Raw genomic sequence first — 27,893 nt, 5'->3', positions numbered from 1 at the left:
TGCCGCTCGCCGAGAGAGAAGGGAGGCTGTGATGGCGAGTTCGGCTGCCTCCTCGGTGCGACCGCCGAGGCCCAAGAAAGAACCACAAGCGCTCGTCATCCCCAAAAATGCGGCAGAAGAGCAGAAGCTCAAGCTGGAGCGGCTCATGAAGAACCCGGTGAGACGAGGCGCTGGTTCGACGGCTCCTCCCAGCGCCATTCCCTTCCAGCGCTTCCGGGGACCCGCGGGCCCACCTCCCCTGCCTCCGCACTTAGGAACTCAGTACCCGAACCCCAGGGTCAGCCCTTAGGAAGGAGTAGGCTACCTCGGAGATAGTGAGCTTCCCCTGGCCTTATGTGGGAGCCCCGGCGGGTTGAGGGCGCTGTGGAGCGGTTTCCCGTGCTCTAAGACACTTCTAGTTTAACTTTCTGTGAACTGAAGCGTTCACAGAAAGTTCACAGAAAGATGGAATCTGTGGGTCGGCACAAGGGTTTATTTTCTTCTAAACAGCACCGATTGTTAGAGGGGCATTGGCCTACATACCTGGGGCAGGTCACTCTCCCGTCAGGGTCTCGGTCCCTTCAGTCATAAAAATAATTGGATGAGGTCTCTTCTAACACCTTTGGCTAGAACGGGTTGACTCCGGGTGTCGTAGAGTTAAGGTTAGAAGTTTCCAGCCGTGAATGGTGACTTAACGTTTCTGAATTCTGCTTTGGAAAGTTAGGTGTAGCCCTGGCAAGGCTAAGGGCTCTGATAGACCGCAAAGTATATGGGATGAAGTAAATCTAAGGCAGGGAAGAAAATCAGCTTTAGGTCCAAGGAGCAGAGCAGCCTTATTTCACCCATCCAGTTAAAACGCTTTGGTTTTAAGAGATGTGAATTTGTCAACAGGTTTGTACTTAAAGTTGCTTCTGTGTTTAAATGTTGCAGGACAAAGCAGTTCCAATTCCAGAAAAAATGAGCGAATGGGCACCTCGGCCTCCCCCAGAATTTGTTCGAGATGTAATGGGTAATGGCTTTTGTGTATGTGTGTCAGTGAATATAATTTTTGAAGTGTAGATATAAAAACGCTGCAGTTAGTATTTGTTAATTAGATCTCTAACAGGAAAAAAAAGTTTACTGGTTCAGTAATTTTGTACTTACAAAGAAGGGGTGTTATCGCTTATGGTTTGGCACTAGAGAATTTTCTTCTGCATTGTTTTAAATAATGCGTTGTATTTTTTTCTAACTGGAAATAGTTTTATTTTGGGGTTGTAAATTAACATACTAATTATAAAGAAGAATAAATAACAGAGGTATGAAAAATTTTGAACCCCCATAATTCCACCATTCCCCTTGTAACATTTTTTTTAAGATTTATTTGAGAGAGAGAGAGAGCGCGCGTGTCCATGAGCGAGCAAGCACAGCAGGGAGAAGGAGAGAGAGAATCCCAAGCCGACTCCCCACTGGAGCACGGAGCTCGATCTCAGGAGCCTGAGATCATGACCTGATCCTAAATCAAGAGTTGGCTGCTCAATCCAACTGAGCCACCCAGGTGCCCCCCACTTGTAACATTCTGATACAGCCTTTCAGACTCCTGTAGTCAAAACCACTCAGGTTTAAGAAAAAATGATTTTATAAAAATGTGGTTGTTCAACACATACTACTTAGTAAACCTTTTTTTTTTTTTAAACTTAATATAAATGGACATCTTTTCAGCTCAGTAGAAATTTAGCATGTCAAATGTGAAAGCAACTGGTAGGGGAGGGAAAGGTCTTAAGCTATCTTCTAGGTTTCTGGTCTCTCAACCACAGTTTGTTCCTCTTCCTACTATGTTAGAGTGGGGTTTTTAGTGACTTCCCATTCAGCATTCATGCAATAATTATTTAATGATGACTACGCTATGCAAGTCACTGTGCCAGGTTCTGGAGTGCAGTGGGGAATGGTCCATTCCATTACTTCAGTTTCTTTTTTTTTTTTTTTTGGTCCCTTTTGATTAAAGGTAGCCTATGTTGGTAACTGGATTTCATTAAGAACTCTGGACTCTCCTGACTATAGGTTCAAGCGCTGGGGCTGGCAGTGGAGAGTTCCACGTCTACAGGCATCTGCGCCGGAGAGAGTACCAGCGACAGGACTACATGGATGCGATGGCCGAGAAGGTCAGTGAGCAAAGAGGCTGGCCGAGCCCTTGGGTTTGGGCAATGTGCACTTAGGCTTTTAGGAAAAAGCATTTAAAGAAGAGGAAATAACACCTGGTTCTTGGCCTGGGTGAAGGCTGCCTTCTAAAGTCAGCATGGGAAACAGACATCAAATCCAGGTTATTCCTTGGTCAGACTCAGCACATCAAGATGCTCCCACTAGTAGATGAATGAGAGAAGGGGGACTTCCGTGTGTGTAGAAGGGACAGCAGAGTCCCCTCTCGCCTCCAGGCCATTTGCCTTGAAATGGAACAGAAAGCAGGATCTCCCACATCAGTTACCGGGTTATTATTTCTAACTGTTCTCTTTTGGGCTGAATTCCTGGTTAAATTCCATGTAGCTGTGTGTTCGGTGTGTATAGTAGTGTGCTTTCATGTGTCTGCTTCTTTGAGTGCTCTAGTTAGAGGCTGGCATTTCTTCATGACAGGTGTAAATGATAAAGAATTGGGAATAGCCTTGGAAAGTGTATTATGAGAACTATTTTTTTTTTTTTTAAGATTTTATTTTTTTGACAGAGAGACACACCAAGAGAGGGAACACAAGCAGGGGAGTGGGAGGGGGAGAAGCAGGCTTCCCGCTCAGCAGAGAGCCCGATGCGGCGCTCGATCCCAGGACCCTGGGATCATGACCTGAGCCGAAAGCAGACGCTTAATGACTAGGTCACCCAGGTGCCCCAGATTTTATTTATTTATTTGACAGACCGCGAGAGAGGGAAGACAAGCAGAGAGAGTGGGAGAGGGAGAAGCAGGCTTCCTGCCGAGCAGGGAGCCCGATGCGGGGCTCGATCCCAGGACCCTGGGATTATGACCTGAGCTGAAAGCAGACGCTTAACGACTGAGCCACCCAGGCGCCCCAGTATTATGAGAACTATTAAGCTTTTTATTACCTGACTGGAAGACCCAAAAACCTCTCTCTTGTTGTTCTTAAAAAATACTCTGGATATTTCGTTTATTTTTCAAATAGAATTTTGGAGTTATTTTACCCACACCAAAAATCTTGTTTTTGTTTTGTTTTACTAGAATTGAGTTGAATCCATAACTTAAAATGAATGAGAATGGATGTTATAGTGTTTAGTCATCCTCTCTGGAAATGTTGTCTTTTTTTTTTCGTGCATCTCTCAATGATTTATAGAGATTTGGTATATATCTCACATTTGTTCGAAGATTTTGTTATTTTTATTGCAGTGGTGCTAGGTGCTCCTTTATATTTTATTACTGGCTATTAGTAAAAATCAGGGGAAAAAATACTGACATTTTAGTGCTTCTGTGTTTTCCCACCTGACTATTAATAAAAGCCAGGGGCACCTGGGTGGCTCAGTCGGTTAAGCATTTGCCTTTGGCTCAGGTCATGATCCCAGAGACCTGAGATCAAGCCCTACGTTGGGCTCCCTGCTCACTGGGGAGCCTGCTTCTCCCTCTCCCTCTGCAGCTCCCCACACTCATTCATTCTCTCTTTCTGTCAAAGTAAATAAAATCTTAAAAAAAAAGAAAAAGAACAAAAAACCCACAAATATTATTTGGCTAATTCTTTGTGATTTTCCAAATCTGATTTCTCTTCCTAACATGCATGAGAGATTGCCCCTTGTTCCTGATCTTACAGCATGCACTGGAAAAGACCTTTTCCTCAGTCTAACCATGATGCCTGTTATTTCATTGAATACATTTCGTTTTAGAGAGCTTCACATACTTTACAATGAAAATTATTTGTTTGCTTTTTATAAAGGAAGAAACCACTTTATCCAATAACATTTGATTTTCCAGTAATTTGATTTAAAAAAGACTGTAGAGGGCGCCTGGGTGGCTCAGTTGGTTAAGTGACTGCCTTCGGCTCAGGTCATGATCCCGGAGTCCCGGGATCGAGTCCCGCATCGGGCTCCCCGCTCGGCGGGGAGCCTGCTTCTCCCTGTCACCCTCCCCCCTCTCATGTACTCTCTCTCTCTCATTCTCACTCTCTCAAATAAATAAATCTTTAAAAAAAAAAAAAAAAAGACTGTAGAATTTTCTCCTGTACAAGGGAATTAAATGTTTTTAAAAATTAAAAAATCATTCATTAAATAGAATACTATTTAGCAATAAAAAGGAAGAAGCTAATGACACATCTGACAACATGGATGATTCCTAAAACATGCTGAGTGAAAGAAGCCTCACGTAAAAGACAGCATATCATATGATTCCATTTGTAATGAACTACAAGAGCAAGACTAATCTGTGTTAAACGTGTATGTGTATCAGAACAATAATTGTCTCTGGCAGTTGGATAGGAAGAGGTACGAGAGAACTTTCTGGTATGATCAAATTGTACACAAGATTTGAGCGTGGGGCGCCTGGGTGGCTCAGTTGGTTAAGCGACTGCCTTCGGCTCAGGTCATGATCCTGGAGTCCCGGGATCGAGTCCCGCATCGGGCTCCCTGCTCAGCGGGGAGTCTGCTTCTCCCTCTGACCCTCCTCCCTCTCGTGCTCTCTATCTCTCATTCTCTCTCTCTCAAATAAATAAAAAAATAAAAAATCTTAAAAAAAAAAAAAAGATTTGAGCGTTTTGTTGTATGTGTTACCTTAAGCGGAAAAAATAGAAAAACCGTTAACAAATATTAAACTCTAGTTAATGCTGTGCATGGTTAAATCTTTAGAAGTGAAATGTCCTGGTATCTTGAAATGTGTTAAAAAAATAAGATGGATTGATGGACGGATAGGGGTATAGATAGGTGGACAGACATGTTCAAGCAAGTAACAAAATGTCAATTGTAGGATCTTGGTGGTGGGTATATGGACTGTATAATTCCTTCAACTTTTCTGTGTTTGAAATTTTCCAACATAAAACACAAGGGGAAATATTAAAGAGATAGACATGGTACAGAAGAAAATACGTAAAAGTAAAAATTCACTGGAATGGCCAAAATTGAGTTTGAAAAATATCTGTATGATTTGGAAACAGAATGGAATCGTTGCCGTGGTGATTTTCCCCTGGTGTTTGCTTGTCCTGCAGCCTGTCTTGGCCCCCAGCTGTTGGTGTTTCTTCTCCAGCTACTGCCATCCTCCACTTGCGACATTTTCGTTTCTGGTGGCTTGTCACACAGCTATATCTGTTAACCATGGTGGGGTTTCCACTGTCAAGAATAAAGAAAACTATGTAAAAACTATCAGAAGCACTTTTAAAATTTTTAAACTGCTTTAGAGGGAAGGAAATAGAGCAGGCAGTTGGCTCAGCTACCATTAGTCTGAACTTTTTATATATTGATTAAAGACCCAGAGAAAATACAGAAAAATGTTTCACAAACCTTGAGTCCCCAGAGACACCCAGGTTCTTATTTCACACGGCGAAAGACAGGCTCTGACGTTAGAGGAAACAAAGAGGCAAGAGTGTCCTCACCTTTCACAGTGACTAACAGGATGTCATCGCTGAAAGAGCGCATGGTGCTCCTTGAGTCCTTGTGGCAGGTTCTCAGCCTGCAGGGGTTAGCTGCTCCAGCAGCAGAGAGAGACGGGTATGGCTCAGCTTCTAAACAGACCACATGCTTTTAGCTTTAAGTCGTTTATTTCCCCTCCCTCCCTCCCTCCCTCCCTTTCTCTTCCTTCCTTCCTTCCTTCCTTCCTTCCTTCCTTCCTTCCTTTTCAGATTTTACTTATTATGTTAAAGCGAGAGCACACATGATCAGGAGCTGGGGCAGGGAGAGGGAGAAACAGGCTCCCCATTGAGCAGGGAGCCTGAGGGGGCTGTCCAATCCCAGGACTCTGAGATCATGACCTGAGCCAAAGGCAGACACTTAACTTGAGCTACCCAGAAGCCCCTCGAGTTGTTTACTTTCTTCTTTTTTTTTTTTTTTAAGATTTTATTTATATGACAGAGAGAGAGAGAGAGAGAGCAGGAATACAAGCAGGGGTAGTGGGAGAGGGAGAAGCAGGCTTCCCGCCTAGCAGGGAGCCCGATGGCGGGGCTCGATCCCAGGACCCTGGGATCATGACCTGAGCCGAAGGCAGACGCCCAACGACTGAGCCACCCAGGTGCCCCAAGTCGTTTACTTTCGACTTGTCCTCTAATCACCTGATTTTCTCAAAGGAGACCTTTTTTTTTAAGTTTATTTTTTTTAGTAATCTCTACACCAACGTGGGTCTGGAACTTCACCCTGAGATCAAGAGTCGCATGCTCTTCCAACTGAGCCAGCCAAGTACCCCAGCCCTTTTTTATTTCATGATTTTTGCTCTCAGAGAGAGTTTCCATGCCACTGTAAGCAGATCCACATGGCCCTGGCAGTGCAGACCAGCAGAGCTGTTGAAGCCACCTTGTCCTCCTTACTTACCCTGTTGACCTTTGTGGCTATGGCTAGGAGAAAGAGATGGCACTTTACAGCAATTGCATCTGTGGTTTACAAGTGCTTTCCTGTAGGTCTTCAAATGTTATTCTTCCTGAAGACTCGGAGAGAGGAATTAATCTTTTCCCTGTTTTACAGGTGAGAAAACGGAGGCTTAGAGATAGGGAGCTGCTAGGAAGGACCAATCAAAGGGATGGGTCTGTGTGTATGTGTGCACACTCACATATGCCTCTATGCACGTGTGTGTGCCTAGTGGTGGTGATGACAGTGGGGGTTAACGCTGCTGTGGAATCAGTCATTATAACCGTTGTCAGTTAGGACCTGAAAATCCCACGGTTCCAGCTCTGGCCGTTCATCTGATGAGCTCAGGTCACTGTAAGGTGAAAATGCACTCCTATGCATGTCCTCTACTCTCAGTTCTCTGCTACTCTTCTAACACTTCTGGTCACCAAATGTGTGGGGATTACCCGCAGCCCAGGCAATTCTGGGACACCAGCTGAGTGTCCCACAATTTAACTCAGTTTTGATGCTGTTCACCTGGTGATAACATCGGATGCCACAGGTTCGGGACTCAGTCTCGTGGGACTCAGTCCCACGAGACTGCCTCCCCGCCCACCTCAGAGGCCAATCCCAGGCCCAGGTTTCACTTGGGCTTCTGACTGACTGGCTGTGAGTTCGAGGTTTCCCACGACTCCCTCCTCAAGCTCAGTTAATTTGCTTACAGGGGCTCACAGAACTCAGGAACAGCCAGATGGAAGAAGGGGACACGGAGCTTCATCCCCTCCCAGCACCTCCACATGTTCACCAACTTGGAAGCCATCTGAACCCCATCTTTTGGGGATTTTTTTTTTAAAGATTTTATTTATTTGAGAGCAAGAGAGAGAGAACACAGAGGGAGAGTGAGAGGGAGAAGCAGACTCCCCGCTGAGCAGGGAGTCAGATGTGGGTCTCGATCTCAGGACACTGGGATTATGACCTGAGCCAAAGGCAGACATTTAACCCACTGAGCCACCCAGGTGCCCCTCATTTTGGGATTTTGGGGGCTTCACTACAAACTGGTTAAATCACTGGCCATTGGTAATTCGTTCCACCTGCAGCCCCATTTCCCTCCGTGGAGCATAGGCGGTGGGACTGAAAGTTACCCTGGTGATCAACCCTCTTCCTTAGGGGCTTTCTGAAGTCACTCATTAACATAAACTGTGGTTGAAAGGGGCTTGTTATGAAAATGACACCGTTTCACCTTTACTTCTGGAGCTATTTCAGGAACCAGGAACATAATTAAATATTATAATAATAAAAGATGCCTTGGGGCACTTGTGTGGCTTAGTCAGTTGAGCGGCTGCCTTCGGCTCGGGTCACGATCTCAGGGTTCTGGGATCGAGCCCCACATCGGGCTCCCTGCTCGGCGGGGAGCCTGCATCTCTCTCTGTCCTCTCCCTGCCGCGTGTGCGCTTGCTCGCTCGCTCGCTCTCAAGTAAATAAAATCTTTAATGGGCGCCTGGGTGGCTCAGTTGGTTAGGCGACTGCCTTCGGCTCAGGTCATGATCCTGGAGTCCCGCATCGGGCTCCCTGCTCGGCGAGGAGCCTGCTTCTCCCTCTCACCCTCCCCCCTCTCATGTACTCTGTCTCTCATTCTCATTCTCTCAAAATAAATAAATAAATCTTTAAAAAAATAAAAGATACCTCTGTGGCTCTTGTATAGGAAATTTACAAGAGTTTTAGGGCCTCTGTGCCAGAAATGGTGAAGATCAAATACAATTGACTCTTGAACAAACAAGGTGATGAGGGGCACCAAGCCCCCTACCATGTAGTAAAAAATCTGCATATAGCTTTTGACTCCCCTAAAACTTCTAATATCCTACTATGGACCAGAAGCCTTACTGATGATATAAACAGTCGATTAACACGTATTTTATATACGTATTATATGTTATATTCTTATGATTAAGCTAGAGAAAAAGGAATGTTAAAATCATAAGGAAGAGAAAATACTTTTACAGTAGTGTCCTGTATTTATCAAAAAAGATCCACGTGTAGGTGAACCTGTACAGTGCAAACCTGTGTTCAAAGGTCAGCTGTGTAGGTTTCTTACTATAAATCACAATAGCGCACTGGCCAAGGCCCTGGCTACATAACCAGTAGTGTGCCCCTTCCCATGCTCTCATGCTTCACTGTGTAGTAGTGGGATCTTACTGAACTGAAGAAGTAACGGCCGCCGTCAGAAAGGCATATATTGATTTTTGTCCCACCTGTTGGGCAACCTCTTCCAGTTAAAGTGGCCCTGGAGACCTCAGTGTGCCTACAGCACCCCCAGTGGTGTGACTTCTAGAGCTCTCATACACGGCCCAGAGTGCGTCTAAATGATTTCTTTTTTCACAGCAAAAATTGGATGCAGAGTTTCAGAAGAGATTGGAGAGGAATAAAACTGCTGCAGAGGAGCAGACAGCAAAACGGCGGAAAAAGCGGTGAGGGCTTTGGGGCTTCTCATAACCAATGAAACTTAAAGGCAGGAAATGTGAGAGCTGGTGAATGAATAGTCCTTGTGGTCAGAAGTTCAGTGTATGACCTGTCGAGGTCTTGGATGTTACCCAGTAGAGGGATGGCCTTTCTTCCAGTATCTGAGGAGAGATTAAGTCACTTATTGCTGATGCTTCCCCACACCCCACCCGTTACAGATTCTCCACAGCTCAGGTCAGTGCTTGGGTGATCGGGTAGATTTCTAGGTCTCCTCCACTTCTGTATTTTAACATCAAGTTTTAACAGTATGTAAACTTTTTTTTTTAAGATTTTATTATTTATTTGACAGAGAGACAGCGAGAGAGGGAACACAAGCAGGGGGGAGTGGGAGAGGGAGAAGCAGGCCTCCCGCCGAGCAGGGAGCCCGATATGGGGCTCGATCCCAGGACCCTGGGATCACGACTTGAGCCGAAGGCAGACGCTTAACCACTGAGCCACCCAGGCGCCCCGTGAGCAAACTTTCTTTAGCTTCTTCCTTAAATTGTGTGACCTCCCTCAGTGACATTATGTCAGTATGTAGACTGTGTGTGTGTGTGTGTGTTTTAATAAATGCTCCCTCATCCTTTAGAGAGTTAAGCAGGATTCTAAAAACAGTCCCTAATTCTTAGTCTGTTTCTGGCAATCTGTTAATTTATTGCGGGATAGTCATCTTTTGTTTGCTTTCTGATAGGCTTGGTAAATTTAGTTAAAGAGCACGTCTGTATGCTACAACTTGATTACATCTTTTTTTCTAGCTGTTTTGCATTTTTTTTTACCATGTTTCAGTTTCTGCATGTGGAATTAAATAAGAAACAAAACTTTGTAAAACTGTAACATTTCACATGGAAACGCTGCCCAGTCTTCACCAGCTTCAGAAATCTCACCTTTGCTGATGCTGCAATAAAGTATTGTCATTTAAGAAAATAAAATAAATAAAAATAGTCCCTAAATATCTTAGAATGAAAAACATCTCCAGTATTCCTGAGATTGCTTTAATTACCTCAGGACTCCCCAGGATTTCATTTTGATTCAAGAAGAAACCAGCTTGATAATGCTGATGGTGTTGGAGTAGCAGAATCACAAGAAAGTATTTCTTCCCTTTCGTTATTACAGCATTTGTACGATTATAAGGTCTTTAAACATTCTATAAGTAGATACTTATTTTTTAAAATATATAGTAAGGTAGTGAAGGAAATAATGTATTTTATATTTATAGCCAGAAGTTGAAAGAGAAGAAATTATTGGCAAAGAAGATGAAACTTGAACAGAAGAAACAAAAAGAAGGTGAGTGGTACTTACTTTTCTTGGTTGTGATCTTTCTCAGTGTTGATCACCATGGCTGACTTGTCAAGAATGAGATTTAGAGTTTGGAGCTGGTTGGCTGGCCACTGAAGAAATGAGAACTTATTTCTATTAGTTAGGACTCTTAATTGCAAGTGTCAGAAAGGTAAACAGAAGGAAAGATACTGGCTCACATTAAGTCAGGACAGACCTCCCTTCAGGGATGGCTAGTAAAGGAGCTCAGTGATGTTACTGGCATTCTTTGTCTCCCTCTGTCCCCTGGCTCCTTGTCCTCAGGCAGGTACATGTCCTCCCTGTGGTTGTGGGGTACCTGGGAATGCACCCTGCCTCATTCTTATCCACTGGGAAAGACTGAGGGGAGAGGCACCTGGGTGGCTCAGTCGGTTAAGCATCTGTCTTTGGCTCAGGTCATGATCTCAGAGTCCTGGGAACCAGCCCTGAGTCGGGCTCCCTGCTCAGCGGGGAGTCTGCTTCTCCCTCTGCCCCTCCCCTTGGCTCGTGCTCATGCTCTCTTTCTCTAGCTTGCTCTCTCTCAAATAAATAAATCTTTATTTGTATTCTTTTAAGATTTTATTTATTTATTTGACAGAGACACAGCGAGAGAGGGAACACAAGCAGGGGGAGTGGGAAGGGGAGAAGCTGGCTTCCCGCCAACAGGGAGCCCGATGTGGGGCTTGATCCCAGGACCCTGAGATCATGACCTGAGCCGAAGGCAGATGCTTAACCAACTGAGCCACCCAGGCGCCCCAATCTTTTTTTTTTTTTTTTTTTTTTTAAAGCAAAGACTGAGGGGATGCCTCTAGCAAAAGTGTTTTTGTGTCTTTTTGGCTCTGATTGAGTCACTTGGCAAGTCAGTTAAGAACGCTTTGGGCTCGGGGCACCTGGGTGGCTCAGGTCATGATCCCAGGGTCCTGGGATCGAGCCCCACATGGGGCTCCCTGCTCAGTGGGGAGCCTCCCTCTCCCTCTGCCTGCCACTCCTCCTGCTTATACTCTCTGTCATATAAATAAAATCTTTAAAAAAAAATGCTTTGGGCTCTAAGAAACAGAAAACTCAACTAGTAGTAGTTAAACAAAGAGGAGGTCATTTCTCTCACATAACAAGAAGTTTGGTGGTAGGTGGCAGCCTGGTGTGGTTCAGCAGCTCAGCAGTGTCAGGCCCAGTACCCCGGCACTTCTCTTGGTCTTTACTTTGTGGGTATGAGATGGCTGCTGCGGCTCCTGGCATCATACCTGTGTTCAAGGAAGAAAGAAAGGGGAAAGAAGTGGTACTTGTCTTTTTTTTTTTTTTTAAACAGAAGAGCAAAAGATCCCCCCAAAGTAGGCACTTTGTCTACTACCTAACAGATGTCATTTTATATTTCATTGGTCAGTACTGGGTGACTTTGCCATCCCTTGCTGCTATTAAGCTAGATGAATAGAAAACAATTGTTGTGATTATCTTTTTAACCTGTCAGGATTCATCCCTGGGAGCTGGCTACATTGCCACCCTAGACTGAGATGAGATTTTGTTAACAAGGAGGATTAGGGGCTGAGTCATGTATCACCATCCCATAGTGCTACCAGTCCTGTCCACCTCTGAACCCATCACAGGGACAGAGGTATCAGCCACTCCCCTGAGAGCCCCTGAGCTGAGAGTCAGGGAAAGAGAGGTGTCCAATGGAAAGGACCAAGGATGCTAGGAGACCAAACACATGACAGCTGCAGACCACATTACCGAATTGATGACTCTTCCCTGATTGACCAGCCATAGCTCCTGGTTGGACAGTTGTGATTTTGGTCTTCAGATAAAGTCAGACTTTCACTGATAGACTAAAAATGATTGGTCCCTTCCAGAATCGATTTCCTTCTAAGTTGTAAATATGCTATGTGACATTCTATGTATGGCATAGTTTTAGGCTATTTCTTACCATTTCTTAGAATAATTTATTTTATAACACTAAAATGTGATTGTTAGGACCTCATTCCTCAAACCACCTCATTATTTTCCCAGCCCTCTTCTCCCTCCCTACATGCAGGGGAACCCAGAAGTACTTGGTCCAGGCTTTTCTGTGGCATCATTTCCCCTCTGTCTGAAGAACTTCTTTTCGTCACTCAGAAGAGGTCTGCTGGCTATAATTTTCTTAGCTTTTCTTCAAATGAGGCTGTCTTCATGCTACCTTTGTTCCTAACAGACATTCTCACTAGATCTGAAATTCTAGGTTGGCAGTTTTTTCTTAGCACTTCAGAAATGCCATTCCAGGGGTGCCTGGGTGGCTCAGTTGTAGGGCGTCTGCCTTCGGCTCGGGTCATGATCCCAGGGTCCTGATATCGAGCCCTGCGTCGGGCTTTCTGCTCAGGGGGAGGCCTGCTTCTCCCTCTCCCACTCCCCCTGCTTATGTTTCCTCTCTCGCTGTCTCTCTCTCTCTCTGTCAAATAAATAAATTTAAAAAAATCTTAAAAAATGCCGTTCCACTTTGGCCTCCACGGTTTCTGATGAAAATTTTGTAATCATTCAAATTGTTCTATCATTGTTTTTCTCTGGCTGCTTTTAAGATTTCTGTCTTTAGATGTCAGCAGTTTGATTATGATGTGTCTACACGTGGATTTCCTTGGGTTTATCCTGTTTGGAGTTCATGGAGCTGCTCAAATCTGTAGGCGTACATGTCTTGTCAAATTTGGAAATTTTTTTTCAATAAATTTTGTTTCTGTTCTTCCTGTTGGATAATTCCTACCTATCTGACTTCAAGCGATCTCTTTCCTGTGCCATTTCTATTTTGCTATTGATCCTACCCAGTGAATTTTTTATCTCAATTACTGTGTTTTTGCAGAAAAGTTCTGAAATTTTGACTTTTTTTTTATGTTTTATTTATTGGAGAGAGAGCGAGCGAGACTGCACAAACTGGGCCGGGGGGCAGGGAGCCTTACATGGCCTGATCCCAGGACCCTGAGATCATGACCTGAGCTGAAACCAAGAGTCAGACGCTTAACCCACTGAGCCACCCAGGCCACCCCCTGGGCATTTTGAGTATTACATCATGAGGCTTTGGTCTTGGTGGTATTTGTTTTAGTAGGCAGTCAGCCTGGTTGTGTTCCAGAACATGGGTTCTCCCTAGCCTCCTGCAGGTTGTGGTTCTAGCGTCAGTTCGGTTTTCCAAGTTTTGCCGAGCTCTCCAGGTGTGTCCTGCATGCACTGCACGGTGGCCAGGCAGGGTTTAGTTCTTTGAGTTCGGGTCTCAGAGTGTCTGATATGATGATTTGGGCCACATCCATGCTTGCGCCGTCAGGCTGAGCCCGGGAGTTCGTAAATGACTTACGATGTCTTTTCTAATCTCCTTTTTCTCCATGAGCTCTCCTGTACTTTCTGGTTTCCTGGGACTCCCCTTCTCAGACCTCTAGCCAGAAAACTGAAGCTTTAGTTACACGCTACCTTCAGCTGCACCTGCCTCCAGGGCCGTGCAATGGGAGGACAGAGAAGAAAAGCAGCAGGGCTTACCCGGCCATCTTAGGACCACAGCTCCTCCAATCAGCGAGAAGGGCTCCCCTCTTCTGAAGTGTTTGTGCCCGCAAGCCCCCATTGCCACCACAGGTGCTGTGGCCACCGTGACTCTGGCAGGATTGCCTGGGAGCTAGGGTGTGAGAGAATGGAGAAAAAAGAAGAAACACCACAACTTCCCTTACTCTCAGCATTGGGAGTCCTTTTCTTACCGCTCAGACCAGAAGCGGAGGGTTTCTCGTGGAGTTCCGTCTGTCCCCGGGCTCCACTTCCGCACATCAGATCGTCCCAACTCCAGGCTGGGGGTACCGAGGGGGGAGAGGACCTCAGGAATTCAGAGCTGTTCCAGTGGCACTTTGTATGCTGGTCTTTTCCCCCGTCTGCTTGCTTCTCAGGAGTCCATCATTCTGTCCAGGTCCTGTATTCAGTGGAGAGAAAGAGTCAAATGTGTGTGCTCTGTCTTACCTAGAACCCTCTGTTTTCTTGTTTTGTTTTTAAATCTAAACACAGGACTGTAGCTCTTTTGCATTTCAGCCTGGTGCTGTTGGCTCTGTTGATTCAGGTTCCAAAATCCTTTTGAATTCTCAATCTGAAATTCAGCATGTTACCATGTTTTTCTGGGGTTGTCGTGGGCAGAGTTGATAAACGTAACTCCTTTGTCATGAATGAAAATGTTGAGCCAGACTGGGCCAGGGCCAGAGCCCGAGCCCAAGCCCTCTAGCGTCCATGGGAGAGCTCCATGTAGGCTGGCAGGGACCTGTTCACTAAAACCAGTAGGGTGGAGTTAATTCTCCAGCTAAGAATCAGCCAGACTCCCTCTTATTTCCTTACTCACAGACGTGTCATAAGAAATTAAGAGGTAATTTGAGGTTATGGAGTGAGTACAGTAGACTTAAGTTCTAGCCTTAGCTCTCCCTCCAGCTCACCCTGACCTCAAGTGTCTGGCTTCTCTTATTTGAGATTTCTTTTTTAGCTTATAACTGATAAGCTTTTTCTAGATCTGAAATTCTGCAGTTTGATAACTTCGCCAAACATCTTGCTGTAACTAAGATACACCATATTTGGGGGAGGTTCCCTGAGCAGTGAGTCTAAAAAAACTCTTCCGTAACAGGAAGCTGAGTGATTAGTTTGCTCTGAATTTGTACTTAATGAACCTGTATCGGGTCTTCGGGGTCCCATTTTAACTTTTTAGTAATCGGTTCCGTAATAGAAGGAGCCCGTTGGCACCATCACAGAGCCGGACCTCTCGAATCCTCCTCCTCTGACCACTTTTAGACATTAGGTGTGCCGACTTTGCTGTTCTCGGACACCTCTAATTTGCCCGAGGCTATTAAGCGTGTCTCAGCTCACAGAGCAGGCTTTGGTATTCCCCGGGAGCTTGCATGCAGGCCTCCAGATTGTTTACGGTCGCCTTGTGCCCTCTCACTGCCCCCACCCCTTCCCCCTCCCCATGTCTTGAGCTTCAGTTCTGTCAAAAAGACGATGTTTGCGCACCTTGGTAACACGGTGTCTTCTCACACCGAGGTTGTGATCTTTGCTCGCTGGATCCTGCAGTCAGTTTCCAGGTTGCAGCTGTCGTTTTTCCCAACGTGAATAGAGCAGACTAGAAATTGTCAGAGTGCGTCACACCTCTGGATACAGTGATTTGTGAAATTTTCTTTCAGTTTCTGTGTCGGCTTGTGGGCTGCCGTCCAACAGATTTGAAAATTGCTGTAGTATAGGGGTCCTGCTCTTAGGCTTAATTGTGAAGTTAGCACCTGGGCAGACGAAACGGTGATTACTAAAACTATATGGCCAGGTACGCCTTGTAACCATTGGGCAGGATAGAGGGTGCTGGTCGTGAAGGTGATGTGTGTGTCTTCTCCGTTTCCTTCTTCATTTTTCACTTTGTCAAAGAGAAAATAGATTTTCTTGCTATCTGGTTGAAATGAAGAGAAACTTAGTGTGGTGATACTGAGTTGGGTCACAAGGTGGCTTCAGCGCACCACTGGGTTCTTGAGGAAAAGGGCGGAAAATCGCTCCAGCTTTGGAGGCCCTTCCAAAAAGTGGTGAGGGGCAGCTGGCTAGGCGTTCTGTTCTATTGTTGGAGAGGAAATAGCCCCGTTTGTTGTCCACACTGGTCCAGTAATTCAGTGAGGACGCCCTGTAGTGTCGTCTGAATGACACCGTGGGATGGCTTTAAGCCAATGTGGTGGATTATTTGGAAGCTTGAGCTCCCCAAACCAGTGTTACTTATCCTAACAGGCCTGCCTACCAAAGAAACCTAGAGCAGTTTCTCATGCTCAGCGCTATCAGCATTTTGGGCTGAAGAATTCTTTGTTGTTAGGGACTGTGTCCTGTTCACCGTGGGATTTTTAACTCTGCCCACTAGATGCCAGTAGTGCCCACTGTCCCCTGGTTACTGACAGTCAAAAATGTCTCCAGACTTTGCCAAATGTTATTGGCGGCGAGGGATGACAGAATTGCCCCAATTAAGACTCCTGTCTCAACTGGTATCTGGTGTTCAGAAGGTACTCAAAATATGCTATAGGTTGAACTGTTGTTTCAATGCCAAAATTCTTATTACATACGCTCTGTTGGAAAACCGTCCATATCCTTTGTGCCTTTTGAGAATAAAGATGATAGGGGCGCCTGGGTGGCTCAGTCGGTTAAGCGGCTGCCTTTGGCTCAGGTCATGAGCCCAAGGGCCTGGGATCAAGCCTCACACCGGCCCCCCCACCCCTGACTCCTGTTCAGCCCGGAGTCTGCTTCTCCCTCTGCCCTTCCCCCTCCCCCTATTTGTGTCCCCTCTCCTTCTGTCTCTCAAATAAATAAAATCTTTTAAAAGAGAGAGATAATATATGATCACTCTAGAAGTTTTTGGATTATGCATAAAAGAATAAAGTCAAAAATTTAAATTATAATCCTTACTAAAAACGGTAATTTTAACACTTTGATGACATTTCTTTTATTTCAGTTTTTAAATATATATCATATAAGCCTTTTTATGTAAATACTGTATTTATCGTCCTAATTTTATCATATAACATTGTCTCATAAATATTTTCCCATGTCCTTACAATTCCATAGTACAAGGAAGGATTTTTTCCTAGTCTGGTCTTTCATCTGTTTTCTTTAAAAGTTAATATCTGTTTTAGGGCACCTGGCAGACTCAGTCAGAAGAGCATGTGACTCTTGATCTCGGATCATGAGTTCAAGCCCCATGTTGGTGTAGAGATTACGAAAACAAGTAGACTTTAGAAAGTAAATAAATGAGTTAATATCAGTTTCAGTTACACTCAGTTGCATTTACCTGGTCTTCTTAAAATACGTGAATAAAATCTCAGATTCCTGGATTTTAAAATATTGTATAAACAATAGTGTAACAGTAATGGAAACAACTCATATATTATCCTAATAAATCCCCTTTCTTTCTGTCCGTTTGCTTTGTCTCTCCCTGCATGTGCATGTCATCTGTGTAGTGAATGAACAGTTTTCTGTTTTGCTGATTTAATACTGTAAGCATTTCCAGTCCTTCGTAATTTGTTCAGTGACTGATGACATCCAGCAGTTGTCCTGCTGCGATACACCTCTTTCCCTTTTGTTAGACGTTCGATTGATTCGTTTTTGTCTTCTTTAGAAGACACTGCTTAGTGAGTATTAGGTACCTACCTCCCTTCCCCCTTTATGGTTTATTTCTTTAAGACAGATTTCTACTAGTGGGAATTACTATAGCACAGAGTATAAAAAGATTTCATGGCTCTTGAAATACATTTCTTTCCAGAGGAGTTGTACCAGTTATTACTGCCGTCGACGATGTGCGAGCTTCCACTTCTGTCGTCTGCTTGCCGGCACTGGCTTTTAAAAATTATTCCTCCATGTGGATAAGAATATGACTTCAAAAGCAGTCAGGGTCTTATCGGGGATTTAGTAAAAACTGTACAAAGATCCGGATCCGGCAGGACCAGGGTAGCAGCCTCCGCTCTCTTCCCGGCGCAGCCCCCACTTCTCCCACCTTTGTACAACCTCCAAAGTTCTTTTTTTTAAAACAGAGATTAGACAGTCCTTTGTTCTTTTGCTGATTGTTAAAAAAACAAAATTCATCCAAGTAAATTTAAGGATCTAATTGGTTTTATTAAGCAATTCATGAGTCGGACAGCATCCCATCTAGCAAGTAGAGAGATGCCCCCAGGAGGTTTAAAAAAGGAAGGTTTTTATTGGCAGGAGGGTGGGGCAAGAAGTTATAAGCAAAAGAAAAGAAAGGATTGTTTCAGGCCAGGAAATCTTTTTGGGGGAAAAGGGAAGGGCAGGGTTTTTATCATGCATATGACCTCTCTAGTGTTGATCGGGAAATTTCAGGTCGAGTGTTAAAAAGTCACATTCCTGGGATAGATTGAAACTATAAGTCTTGGTTTGCTGTTGGGGATGGGGGCAAATGACTCAATTTTTGACTTGTTTTTTGTTTTTTAATTTTATATAATAAGAGGGGCACCTGGTTGGCTCAGTTCGTGGAGCATGCGACTCTTGATCTCAGGGTCGTGAGTTCAAGCCCTACGTTGGGGGTGCAGTTTACTTTAAAAAAATTATATAATAATAGCTAACGTTTATTGAACATTTGTTACGTACCCACAGCTGTTAAGTGCTTTGCAGATTTTAATATTATCCTCCCAGTGGCCCTGAGAGATCGTTTGGCAGTGGTTTTATTCCCATTTAGAGTTGAGGGACTGTAGGCACCAAACAGAGCTAGAGGGAGGGAGTGACGGGGCACGATTGGAACCCAGGTAATGTGTCTCCACTGTCCAGTGCACCTGCCCACAGGGTGACCCTGCTTGCAATCTAGTCAGCAGCTCCTGCATTCCCGGTTCCCTTTCCAGTCTCTCCACCAGTTTGGTCTGGCTGCTCTCTTCCACGGGTTCTCTGCCCCCGCCAGGTGTACACCTCTGTTCTTCCACCTCACTTCACATGCTCGGGGCTCTGTGCTCTTTCCTTTTTCACGCTACCTGACTCCCCATCTGCCTGAAGAGCTTCTAGTCATCCTGTACCTTCCTCTTGCAATGTTTTCTCTCTTTGTAAGACCTTTCCTACCCTCATTAACCATTCTAGCCTTTCCCTCCACCTTGCTCCCAGAGCTCTGCACGCACTTACTTGGTTTAGAGAATCTGCTAAATCACATAACGCAGTTATCTCTTGAAGGAGCCAAGGGCAGGCTGCCCCAAGATAGGCCACGTTGGCATGAACATTATTTTTGAGTTTGTTAACCTTAAAAATAAGAATTGCCAGTTATTTTACCAGCAAAAAGGGAGTTATTCAGGAATAAAAGAATTGCAGTTTGGGACAAACAAGCCATGGCCAAACCTCAGGCAAGTCTAGAGAACAAAGGAGAGGTAGTGCCTTTTTTTCTTTTTTTAGATTTTACTTATTTGTTTGTGTGTGTGTGAGAGAGAGAGAGAGAGAGCAAGAGAGAGAGCAAGCACCAGCAGGGGTGAGGGGTAGGGAGAGGGAGAAGCAGACTCCCAGCTGAGCAATGAACCCAGTGCGAGGCTCAGTCCCAGGACCCTGGGATCGTGACCTGAGCTGAAGGCAGACGCTTAACCAACTGAGCCACCCAGGTGCCCTGAGGTAATGCTTTTTTAAGGAGAAAAGGGGTAGATTGGGAAGGCTGTTTAAAAGTTCAGTGGAGTAAACTGGGAATTCAAGTACGGTGGCTTCTCATTGGCTAAGCTTTTGGGGCGGGTACATGGAAAGCATTTCTTTCTCCACCTGGGATAGTAGCGTAGTATCCACATAAAAGATGGAGTCCATTTCTTCTTGTTGGATCTGCAACTGATGGTGAGGGGTAGGGTGCCAGCACCCCTCAACTCTGTTTTTGGTAAGGTTTCTTGTTACTAATTCTCACGAGTTATAAGAGGAGTCAAACCCCAGCAGATTCAGGAAAAGCTCTTATACCTCCCCCTCAACTGCCTGCTCTACCAGGAAGAGAGCTATTAATAGAGATTCCTCTTTACCTAAGAAATTATCTGCACAATAGGGCAACCTTTGTTTTCCAAACATCTCCTGTTACCTTCCTGCTAATGGTGTTCCACCTCTTTGTATCCTCAGACTCCTGCCCCTCTCCTATGCTCAGGATGTCACTTAAGCCTTCCTGTTGCCTGTTTTTGGAATTTTGTGTCTGTCTGGATTCCCCATACATAAAAAACTAAATTTGATTTTCTCCTATTACTGTCTCATGTCAGTTTGATTCTTAGTCCAGCTAGAAGGACCTTGAAGGGCATAGGAAATTCTTCTTCCCCAACACTATTCAGCTATAAAATCCCAATTCCATGCGTGTAAGGCAGTGTCTCTTTTTTTTTTAATAAAAAACTTTTAGAATGGTTTTAGATTTACAGGAAAAGTCCAGAGATAGTATAGTTCAAAGGATTCCCATATCCAGCTTCCCTTTTTATTAACATCTGAAGTTAACAGTTTTAACACAATTAATGAACCAGTATTGATAGATGTATTAGCTGAAGTCTTTATTCAGGTTTCCTTAGTTTTTACCTAATGCCTTTTTCTTGCTCAGAAGCCCGTCCAGGATATCCTGTTACATTTCATCACCACGTAACCTTAGGCTTCTGTTAGCTGTGGTAGTTTCTCAGACTTGCTTGTTTTGATGCCTTTGAGGGTTTGGAGGATTGGGTGTCCTGTAGAATATCCCTCAATTGGGATTTGTCTGATTTTTTTTTCTCCTGATTAAACTAGAGTTATTTATTTTGGGGGAGGAAGGCCACACAGATAAAGTTCCATTCTTAATCACATCATATCAAGGCTCTGTACTGTCCAGATGACTTGCACTGTTGATGTGTTGACCTCGATCACCTGGCTGAGGCCGTGCCTGTCAGGATTGTCTACTGTAAATTCACTCCTTTTGTCTCCCTTCCCACGCTGTACTTTTTGGAAAGAAGGCACTGCATGCAGCCCACATGTAAAGAGTGAGGGGTTTATGTACCCTCTCTGTGAGGGTGGAGTAGCTACATGAATTATTTGAAATCCTTTTACACAGATTGATCTCTTCTCCCCTACTTATTTATATCAATATGGACTTGTGGACATTTATTTTATACTTCAGGTTGAATCCAGTACCACCTTATTTATTTTGTTACTGATCTTGTTCCAGCTTTGGCCATGGGAGGCTCTTTCCTTTGGATCCTGTGTCCCTTTTACATACTCCCATCATTATTGGATTTGGATTTTTTTTTTCTTTTTCTTTTTTTTTTTAAGCACATTCTTACTTTCTGGCACTATAAGCTATTCTAGACTTACCTTTTATATTTCCTGACCCAGACCCAGAACCAGCCATTTCTCCAAGGAGTCTTGATTTGTTTTATTGTTTTAGAAACCAAGATCTGGGGGTTAGGCATGTTCTTTGCTGCTGGGCTGTTGTTTGTAGGCCCCCTTAACTGATAGAACAAGGAAATATGCATGTGTACTAACCAGTGTGTGTACACATATTTATAGATATTTTTATGCGTAACTATCTGTATCGATCTCTATTATGCTAACCTGAGTTTATACTGATGTCTCCAACTCTGATCCATTGCCACATGGATCATTCCAGCTTGTTTGCCCATAACCTCCCACTCTCATAATGAGGAATCTGGCCTTTACCCTCCACCATTCATTTATTCAGTTGTCCAGTTCCAGTGCATGTGGATAGTGGCTTCAGAATTGTTAACCTGTTACCTGTGTGAAACACTTCCATCAGCTAGAGTCCAGTGTTCTGTACAGTTCCTTTGCCTTTGGTCTTACAGACTCTGCTGTTTCCAAAATTACTTAGGGCAGCACTTTCCCCCACCCCCTTCACGGAAGTTGTTTCATCCGTTTGTTATAGGGTTGAATTCATATGTCACCTTTTGCATTCGTCCTGGGATCCTAAATAACTTTTAAAATTTGCATACACTAAGATGTATTCTTTGTGCTGTAAGTTTTGACAAATGCATGGCATCCTGTAGCCACTATTACAATATCCTACGGAATTGTTTCATTGCCTTAAAAAGAATCCCGTGCTTCACCTCCAGCCTCCTCCCACCCACAGTCCCTGGCAACCACCCGTCTGTTCACCATTTTCCATAATGCCATATAGTTGGAGTCCTACAACATGTAGCCTTTTCAGCTGGCTTCTTTCACTTAGAAAAATGCATTTAAGATCCATCCATGCTTTTGCCTGGCTTTATAGCTCATTCCTTTTTATTGTGGGATGGTATTCCATCGTATGGCTATGCCATGGTTTATTTATCCATTCACCTATTGAAGGACATTTTGGTTGCGTCCTGTTTCTGGTGATGATGAAGAAAGCCGCTGCAAACATCTATGTGATGACTTTCGTGTGGGTGTGTTTTCGGATCAGCTGAGTATACACCTTAGGAGGGTGATTGCCAGGTCCTGTGATAAGATGTGTTTCGCTGTGTAAGAAACTGACAGGCTAGCTTCCGGAGCAGCTGGACCATCTTGCACTCCCACCAGCAGTAAACAGGAGCTGCTGTCCTCCTCAACCTCACCAGCAAGTGGCAGCGTCAGTTTGTTTCATTTTAGACAGTCTAGTCTGCGTGTTGTGGTATCTCACTGTTGTTTTAATTTGGGACAGCCTCTTTTTGATTCTTGTGTCCTTGATAACTAAACATAGTATTGATAAACACTTTATTTTTTCATTATGTCGTAAGAATGAGCAAGTGAAATAACTTTGTCAAGTTACCAAAGGATTTGAGTGTGCACCAGATTCCTAGACTTCTCTTGGAGAGTAATGCTTCTAGGCCCTGACAACATGTTTCCCACACATAGGCATCTGTTGTGTTTGCTATTAGGTGAGGTACCCCATTTCCAAGGGCTTTTCAATCACAGGGGATGATTTGCGCCTTCCTCCTGTAGCCAGCATCTCGGGCATCCAGAACACCCATTGCACAAGCATCCAAGTCAAAGTTTTACTCTTTCTTTAAGATCTGAGTTGAAGATCAAATCCTGTGCACCCATCCTGCTCTGTTCAGATCTATGCAGGGGTTGGCGTTTCTTAGAGAACCTTGAGGCAGAGTATGACTAAGTTATGGAACAAAGCAAATCATCAGCAGTTTCCACCTTGGAGCCCGAGTTCTAGAGCAGGGCCCCTGGCTGTTATACAGGGAATGGGTTACAAGTGGCAACGACTGTGTTCCCCTTGGCCTTCGGGGTGGAGACTGAGGGCCCAGGCCTTGGACCGGTCACACCGCTTGCCATAGAAATAACATCCTTTTCTGGGAGTGCCACGCTCAGGGAGCTGGGGGGTACTGCCCTAGCGTCCAGGGGCTCAGAGCCAGGTTTTTGATGCATCTCTAGTTTTTCACTCCCATCTTTCCATGGCATGCATGGTTTTTCTTTTCTTTCTTTCTTTTTTTTTTTTTTTGTATTGTGGTAAAATACACATAACATTTACCATCTTAACCATTTTTAAGTGACAGCTCAGTGGTGTTAAGTGCATTCACACTGTTGTGCCGCTGTCACCACCGTCCATCCCCAGAACTTTTCATCTTATAAAATGGAAACTGTACCTAATTAAACACTAACTCCCCCTTCCCCCTCCCCCCAGCCCTTAGCAACCACCAGGTTACTTTCTCTCTCTGTGCATTGGAACCATAGGTGTCTGTCTCTCTGTGGCTGGCTTGTTTCACTGAACGTAAGGTCCTCAAGGTTTATCCATGTTGTGGTAGGTGTCAGAATGTCCTCCCCCCCCCTTTTTTAAAGATTTTATTTATTTAACAGAGAGACACAGCGAGAGAGGGAACACAAGCAGGGGGAGTGGGAGAGGGACAGGCAGGCTTCCTGTGGAGCAGGGAGCCCGATGTGGGGCTCGATCCCAGGACCCTGAGATCATGACCTGAGCCGAAGGCAGACGCCCAACGACTGAGCCACCCAGGCGCCCAAAATGTCCTTCCTTTTTCATGCTGAGTAATATTGCGCTGTGTACACAGACTACACTTTGCTTATCCATTCAGTGTGCTCACCTCACCCCCGTCTCTACCTCGTTTTCCTTTTGCCTCAGTTTCCTTGTGCACTTCTGCAGGCACAGTTTGGCAGAGGCCCAGAGAGTCAGTCCACATCAGAGTCCTGATTCTTAGTGATTATGAAACCTTGAGTAACAAGTTACATAACCTCTGTGAACTCCATTCCTCATCTGTAAGATGGATCTGTAGTAGTGGTACTTGTCTCTTAGACTTCTCTTTTTAAGTAATCTCCACACCCAACGTGGAGCTTGAACTCACAAACCTGTGATCAAGAGTTGCACACTCCACTGACTGAGCCAGCCAGGTGGCCCTATCTCATAGATTTCTGTTAGAGTGAAACAAGGTGGTATATGGAAAGACTTAGCATGTGCCTGGCACATAAGAAGGTTTTGTTGTTGTTTGTTTGTTTTTTTAAGATTTTATTTATTCATTTGAGAGAGAGAGCACAAACGGGGAGAGGGAGAAGCAGACTCCTTGCTGAGCTGGGAGCCCAATTCGGGGCTTGATCCCGGGACCTGGAGATCATGACCTGAGCTGAAGGCAGACGCTTAACCATCTGAGCCACCCAGGCGCCCCCACATAAGAGGTTTTCTACAAATATTAGTTATTGAAACATGCTTGGGGCGCCTGGCTGGCTCAGTCGGTTGAGTGTTTGACTCTTGGTTTTGGCTCAGGTCATGATCTCAGGGTTGTGAGACTGAGTCCCACGTCGGGCTCCCCGCTCAGTGCAGAGTCTGCTTGAGATTCTTTCTCTGCCCCTTCCCCGCCTCTAAAATAAATAAACCTTAAAAAATAAAACATGCTCGGGGCGCCTGGCTGGCTCAGTCGTTAGGCGTCTGCCTTCGGCTCAGGTCATGATCCCAGGGTCCTGGGATCGAGCCCCGCATCAGGCTCCCTGCTCAGCGGGAAGCCTGCTTCTCCCTCTCCCACTCCCCCTGCTTGTGTTCCCTCTCTCGCTGTGTCTGTCTCTGTCAAATAAATGAATAAAATCTTTAAAAAAAAAGTAAAACATGCTCAGTGTACTTTTGAAACTTCTCTTTCCTTTTAGCATGAGGTTGAGGAGAAGGAGGAATATCATAAAGTAATGAAACTAAATCTGAGCGATGGTTTCCAGCCAGTGCCATTGCCAGCCAGTGTTCTTTAGTGGCCCACCCTGGGGTGTGAGGGTGATTGTAGACTGTGCTGTGCCCTGGGCACTCCAGGCCCCCCACCTTGAAGCTGTCTGACCCTGTGACGACAGCAGTAGCAAAGCTCTGGGTCCCTGTGGGCTCTGGGGGTGCTGGAGCAAGTTCCTGCACATCTGCAGGGAGGAGGCCTGTTGGTGGGCCTAGGGAGCCTACAGTGCCTGCAAGGGGCTGGAGGACAGGGCTGCCTCTGTGGGCTCTGGCTCTCCTGTTCCAACTCTCGCCCACTGCCCTGCTCCCAAGGAGAGGGGAGGAGGAGGTGGAGGGGGAGCTGGGAACAAGTTGTCTTTCTGCTCAGCTTTTGGCCAGCTCAGCTGCACTGTGGGTACCGACAGTCATGCCGGGGAAACATTGGAATTCAGAGCTGCACATAGAGTGTCAACAGAGAAGTTTCTGGGTCTGTGGGAAGAGCTGGGAAGCTGGCATATTTGTTGTGGGCAGGGCCCTCTGCCACATAGTTTTTGAATCCTTTTGCAAACTGTCGTGAGAGCTTGAGACTTGGGCAGGAGCGTTGCTGGCCTAATGTTAAGTGTTAAAGGGCTGGCTGGGGACATGGCCCTGCCATGGTGACAGTGATACACATGGGGGGGTGGCGCCTGGGTGGCTTAGTCCATTAAGCGTCTGCCTTCAGCTCAGGTCATGATCCTAAGGTCCTGGGATCGAGTCTTGCATTGGGCTCCCTGCTCAGCGGGGAGTTTGCTTCTCTCTGCTGCTGTCCCTAATTGTATGCTTGCTCTCTCGCTCTCTCTGTCAAATGTTAAAAAAAATAAAAAGCAGTGAGGCCCAATTGATGGGGTGTTGGGCTCCCTTTATGGATGCTGTCAGACCTTCTTCACAAAGATGAGATTCAGCTGCCAGCAGTGGTAGATCAGTTCTGTGACCCACCCTTTATATCCTGGAGGTGGCACGAGGGGCCGATGAACGTGAGGACCTCCTCTGGCTCCTCATACTGTGTGGGCGCTACAACTGACCCTTAGCATGGCTTTGAGCTGCGTGGGTCTGCATACATGTGGGGGTTTTACAGTACAGCACTGTGAATGTATTTTCCTGATTTTCTTAATAACATTTTCTTCTATCTAGCTTTTTTTCAAGTGTACTTTATTGTAGGAAGGCACTATGCAATACATATTACATACATAATGTGTTAAAGGACTGTTTATGTAATGGGTAAGGCTTCTGGTCAACAGTAGGCTATTAGTAGTTCCATTTTGGGGGAGTCAGGAGTTAGACATGAAGGGGCGCCGAGGTGGCTCAGTTGGTTAAGCATCCAGCTTGATCTCAGCTCACGTCTTGATCTCAGGATCATGAGTTCAGGCCACGCTGGGCATGGAGCCTACTTTAAAGGAAAAAAAAAAAATTTATACGTGGATTTTTGACCTCATGGGGAGTTGGTGCCCCTAACCTCTGCACCGTTCAAGGGCAAACTGTAGTTCATAATCTCTCCTCAGTGCTCCTCCATTTTTAAAATGTCCCTTGGTTCTCCAGGTGAATTTGTATGTCTCTAATCAGATGTCATGTGATTACAGGATCCAGTCAGTCCCAGGAGCAGCCATCCAGTAGCTCTGAGGAAGCATCTGGAACAGAGGAGGAGGAGCAGCCCAGCTTCATCACGGGGCGATGACAGTGTTTGCTCTAGTGGGCTGTCTGGAGCCTGGCCCATTCTGTGACCAGGGCCTCAGAAGACCCTCCACACAACCCGAGGGAAAAGGAGGCTCTGTTTCAACTCATTTCCCCTCCCAGCGCTTTGCTGGAGGGAAGCAAGTGGGAACCCATCTTGACCGTTGACGACCCCACCTGTGGGCAGGCCTCCATGCCTGTGGGACAGAGAGGACCGGCTCCTGGACCCCTGGGGCACCACCGAGCAGAGTTCATTCAGGTTCCCACTGATAGTGAACACGTATTACCTTCTGCCCCTGGTGTTTGGACAGTGATGAGTTTGGACTGGTTTCTGTGAAAGAAATGTTTATTTAGTAAAGAACAGAAACACTTTAGGTTTTGTTCAGACCTGTGTAATGTTGTTCCAAAGCTGTAGGGAAGGCTGGGAAGCAATGTGACAGGAGTGGGCCTGTTTCCAGGCTTGCTGAAGGAAATGGCCCTGGCTCTGGGCCAGCCCGCACTGCATGGTGCAGGAACCCCACTTCCTCCCGCTGAGGGGCAGACTGTACCCCATGATACATGCTGCCACCCAGCAGCTCCCAGTCCCCAAGTGTGAATTGAGAAGCCCCCAGCATGTGCATAGGGAGATGTGGGGCTCAGCCAGGAAGCCGAGTCATAGGAAGGGCAACTTGGGGTGTGAAGAAAGCTTTCAGAAAAATAAGCAGAGAATCCCAGCTCTTCTGGACCAGAGCAGAGTGTGGGGAGTCCTGGCCCAACCCGAAGGGAGGGAGTGAATTGGCCAAAAGTCGCATTTTCGACCTGCAGTAGGGGGATCTGAACCAGGTGCGAGGTGAGCCGGGGCAGTCTCTCTGGCCAGCGGGAGGGACAGAGATGGTTTGAATTGGAGCCTTTGCTCACTTTGGGGGCTATTTATCTCCAGTTCCAAGTGTCTAGTGCATTTTGTGCCTTTTATGGAGTTTGATAGAATTAAGGAAATAGTGGTTTTGAGCGAAGGGAAACTAAGAAACATTTTACTTTTTTCTCATTTTTGCAGTATGGATTTTCCTGGTCCCCACCCTGGGCCAGGCGACATCTGTGATCACTTGTGTCTTTTAAACAATTCAAGCCACCGGAATTTTTCTTTCCCAGGAAACTGAAACGGAAAATTCATCCCTAATAAATTAGCACACCCGTGGCTGTACATTTTGGAACCTGTGTTTCTCTCGTCAGGGACTGGCTGGTTAGTTTTGTGTTTATTTTTTGTTCTACTGTCTTTGTACTGTTGGTTTCCTAATCTCCTCACAAGATGTGTGTCACAACTCTTGCTTTGAATCTGCAGCCTGTATCTTGTGGGTGTTCTCTTGCCCTGGAGGCTGTCGACAGTGCTAGAACT

The 27,893-nt window shown here is 45.4% G+C and overlaps 1 protein-coding gene across 1 annotated transcript; it reads left to right on the top strand.

Annotated features, from left to right (window-relative positions):
* Positions 1 to 27,701, top strand: PRKRIP1 (PRKR interacting protein 1). The gene is made up of 6 exons (XM_028109764.2): positions 1 to 157; positions 910 to 988; positions 2,017 to 2,117; positions 8,842 to 8,927; positions 10,175 to 10,242; positions 26,431 to 27,701. The coding sequence occupies exons 1-6, from the start codon at positions 32 to 34 to the stop codon at positions 26,523 to 26,525; spliced, it is 555 nt and encodes a 184-aa protein (XP_027965565.1). The 5' UTR covers positions 1 to 31; the 3' UTR covers positions 26,526 to 27,701.
* The last annotated feature ends 192 nt before the right edge of the window (positions 27,702 to 27,893 follow it).

Source organism: Eumetopias jubatus, unplaced genomic scaffold (genome assembly GCF_037043125.1).
Source record: "Eumetopias jubatus isolate StellerSeaLion01/CBP00866 unplaced genomic scaffold, mEumJub1_p1.0 scaffold_12, whole genome shotgun sequence".
Lineage (NCBI taxonomy): Eukaryota > Metazoa > Chordata > Mammalia > Carnivora > Otariidae > Eumetopias > Eumetopias jubatus.
Note: the sequence above shows the minus strand (reverse complement) of the source record. Positions and strands in the feature narration are given on the sequence as shown.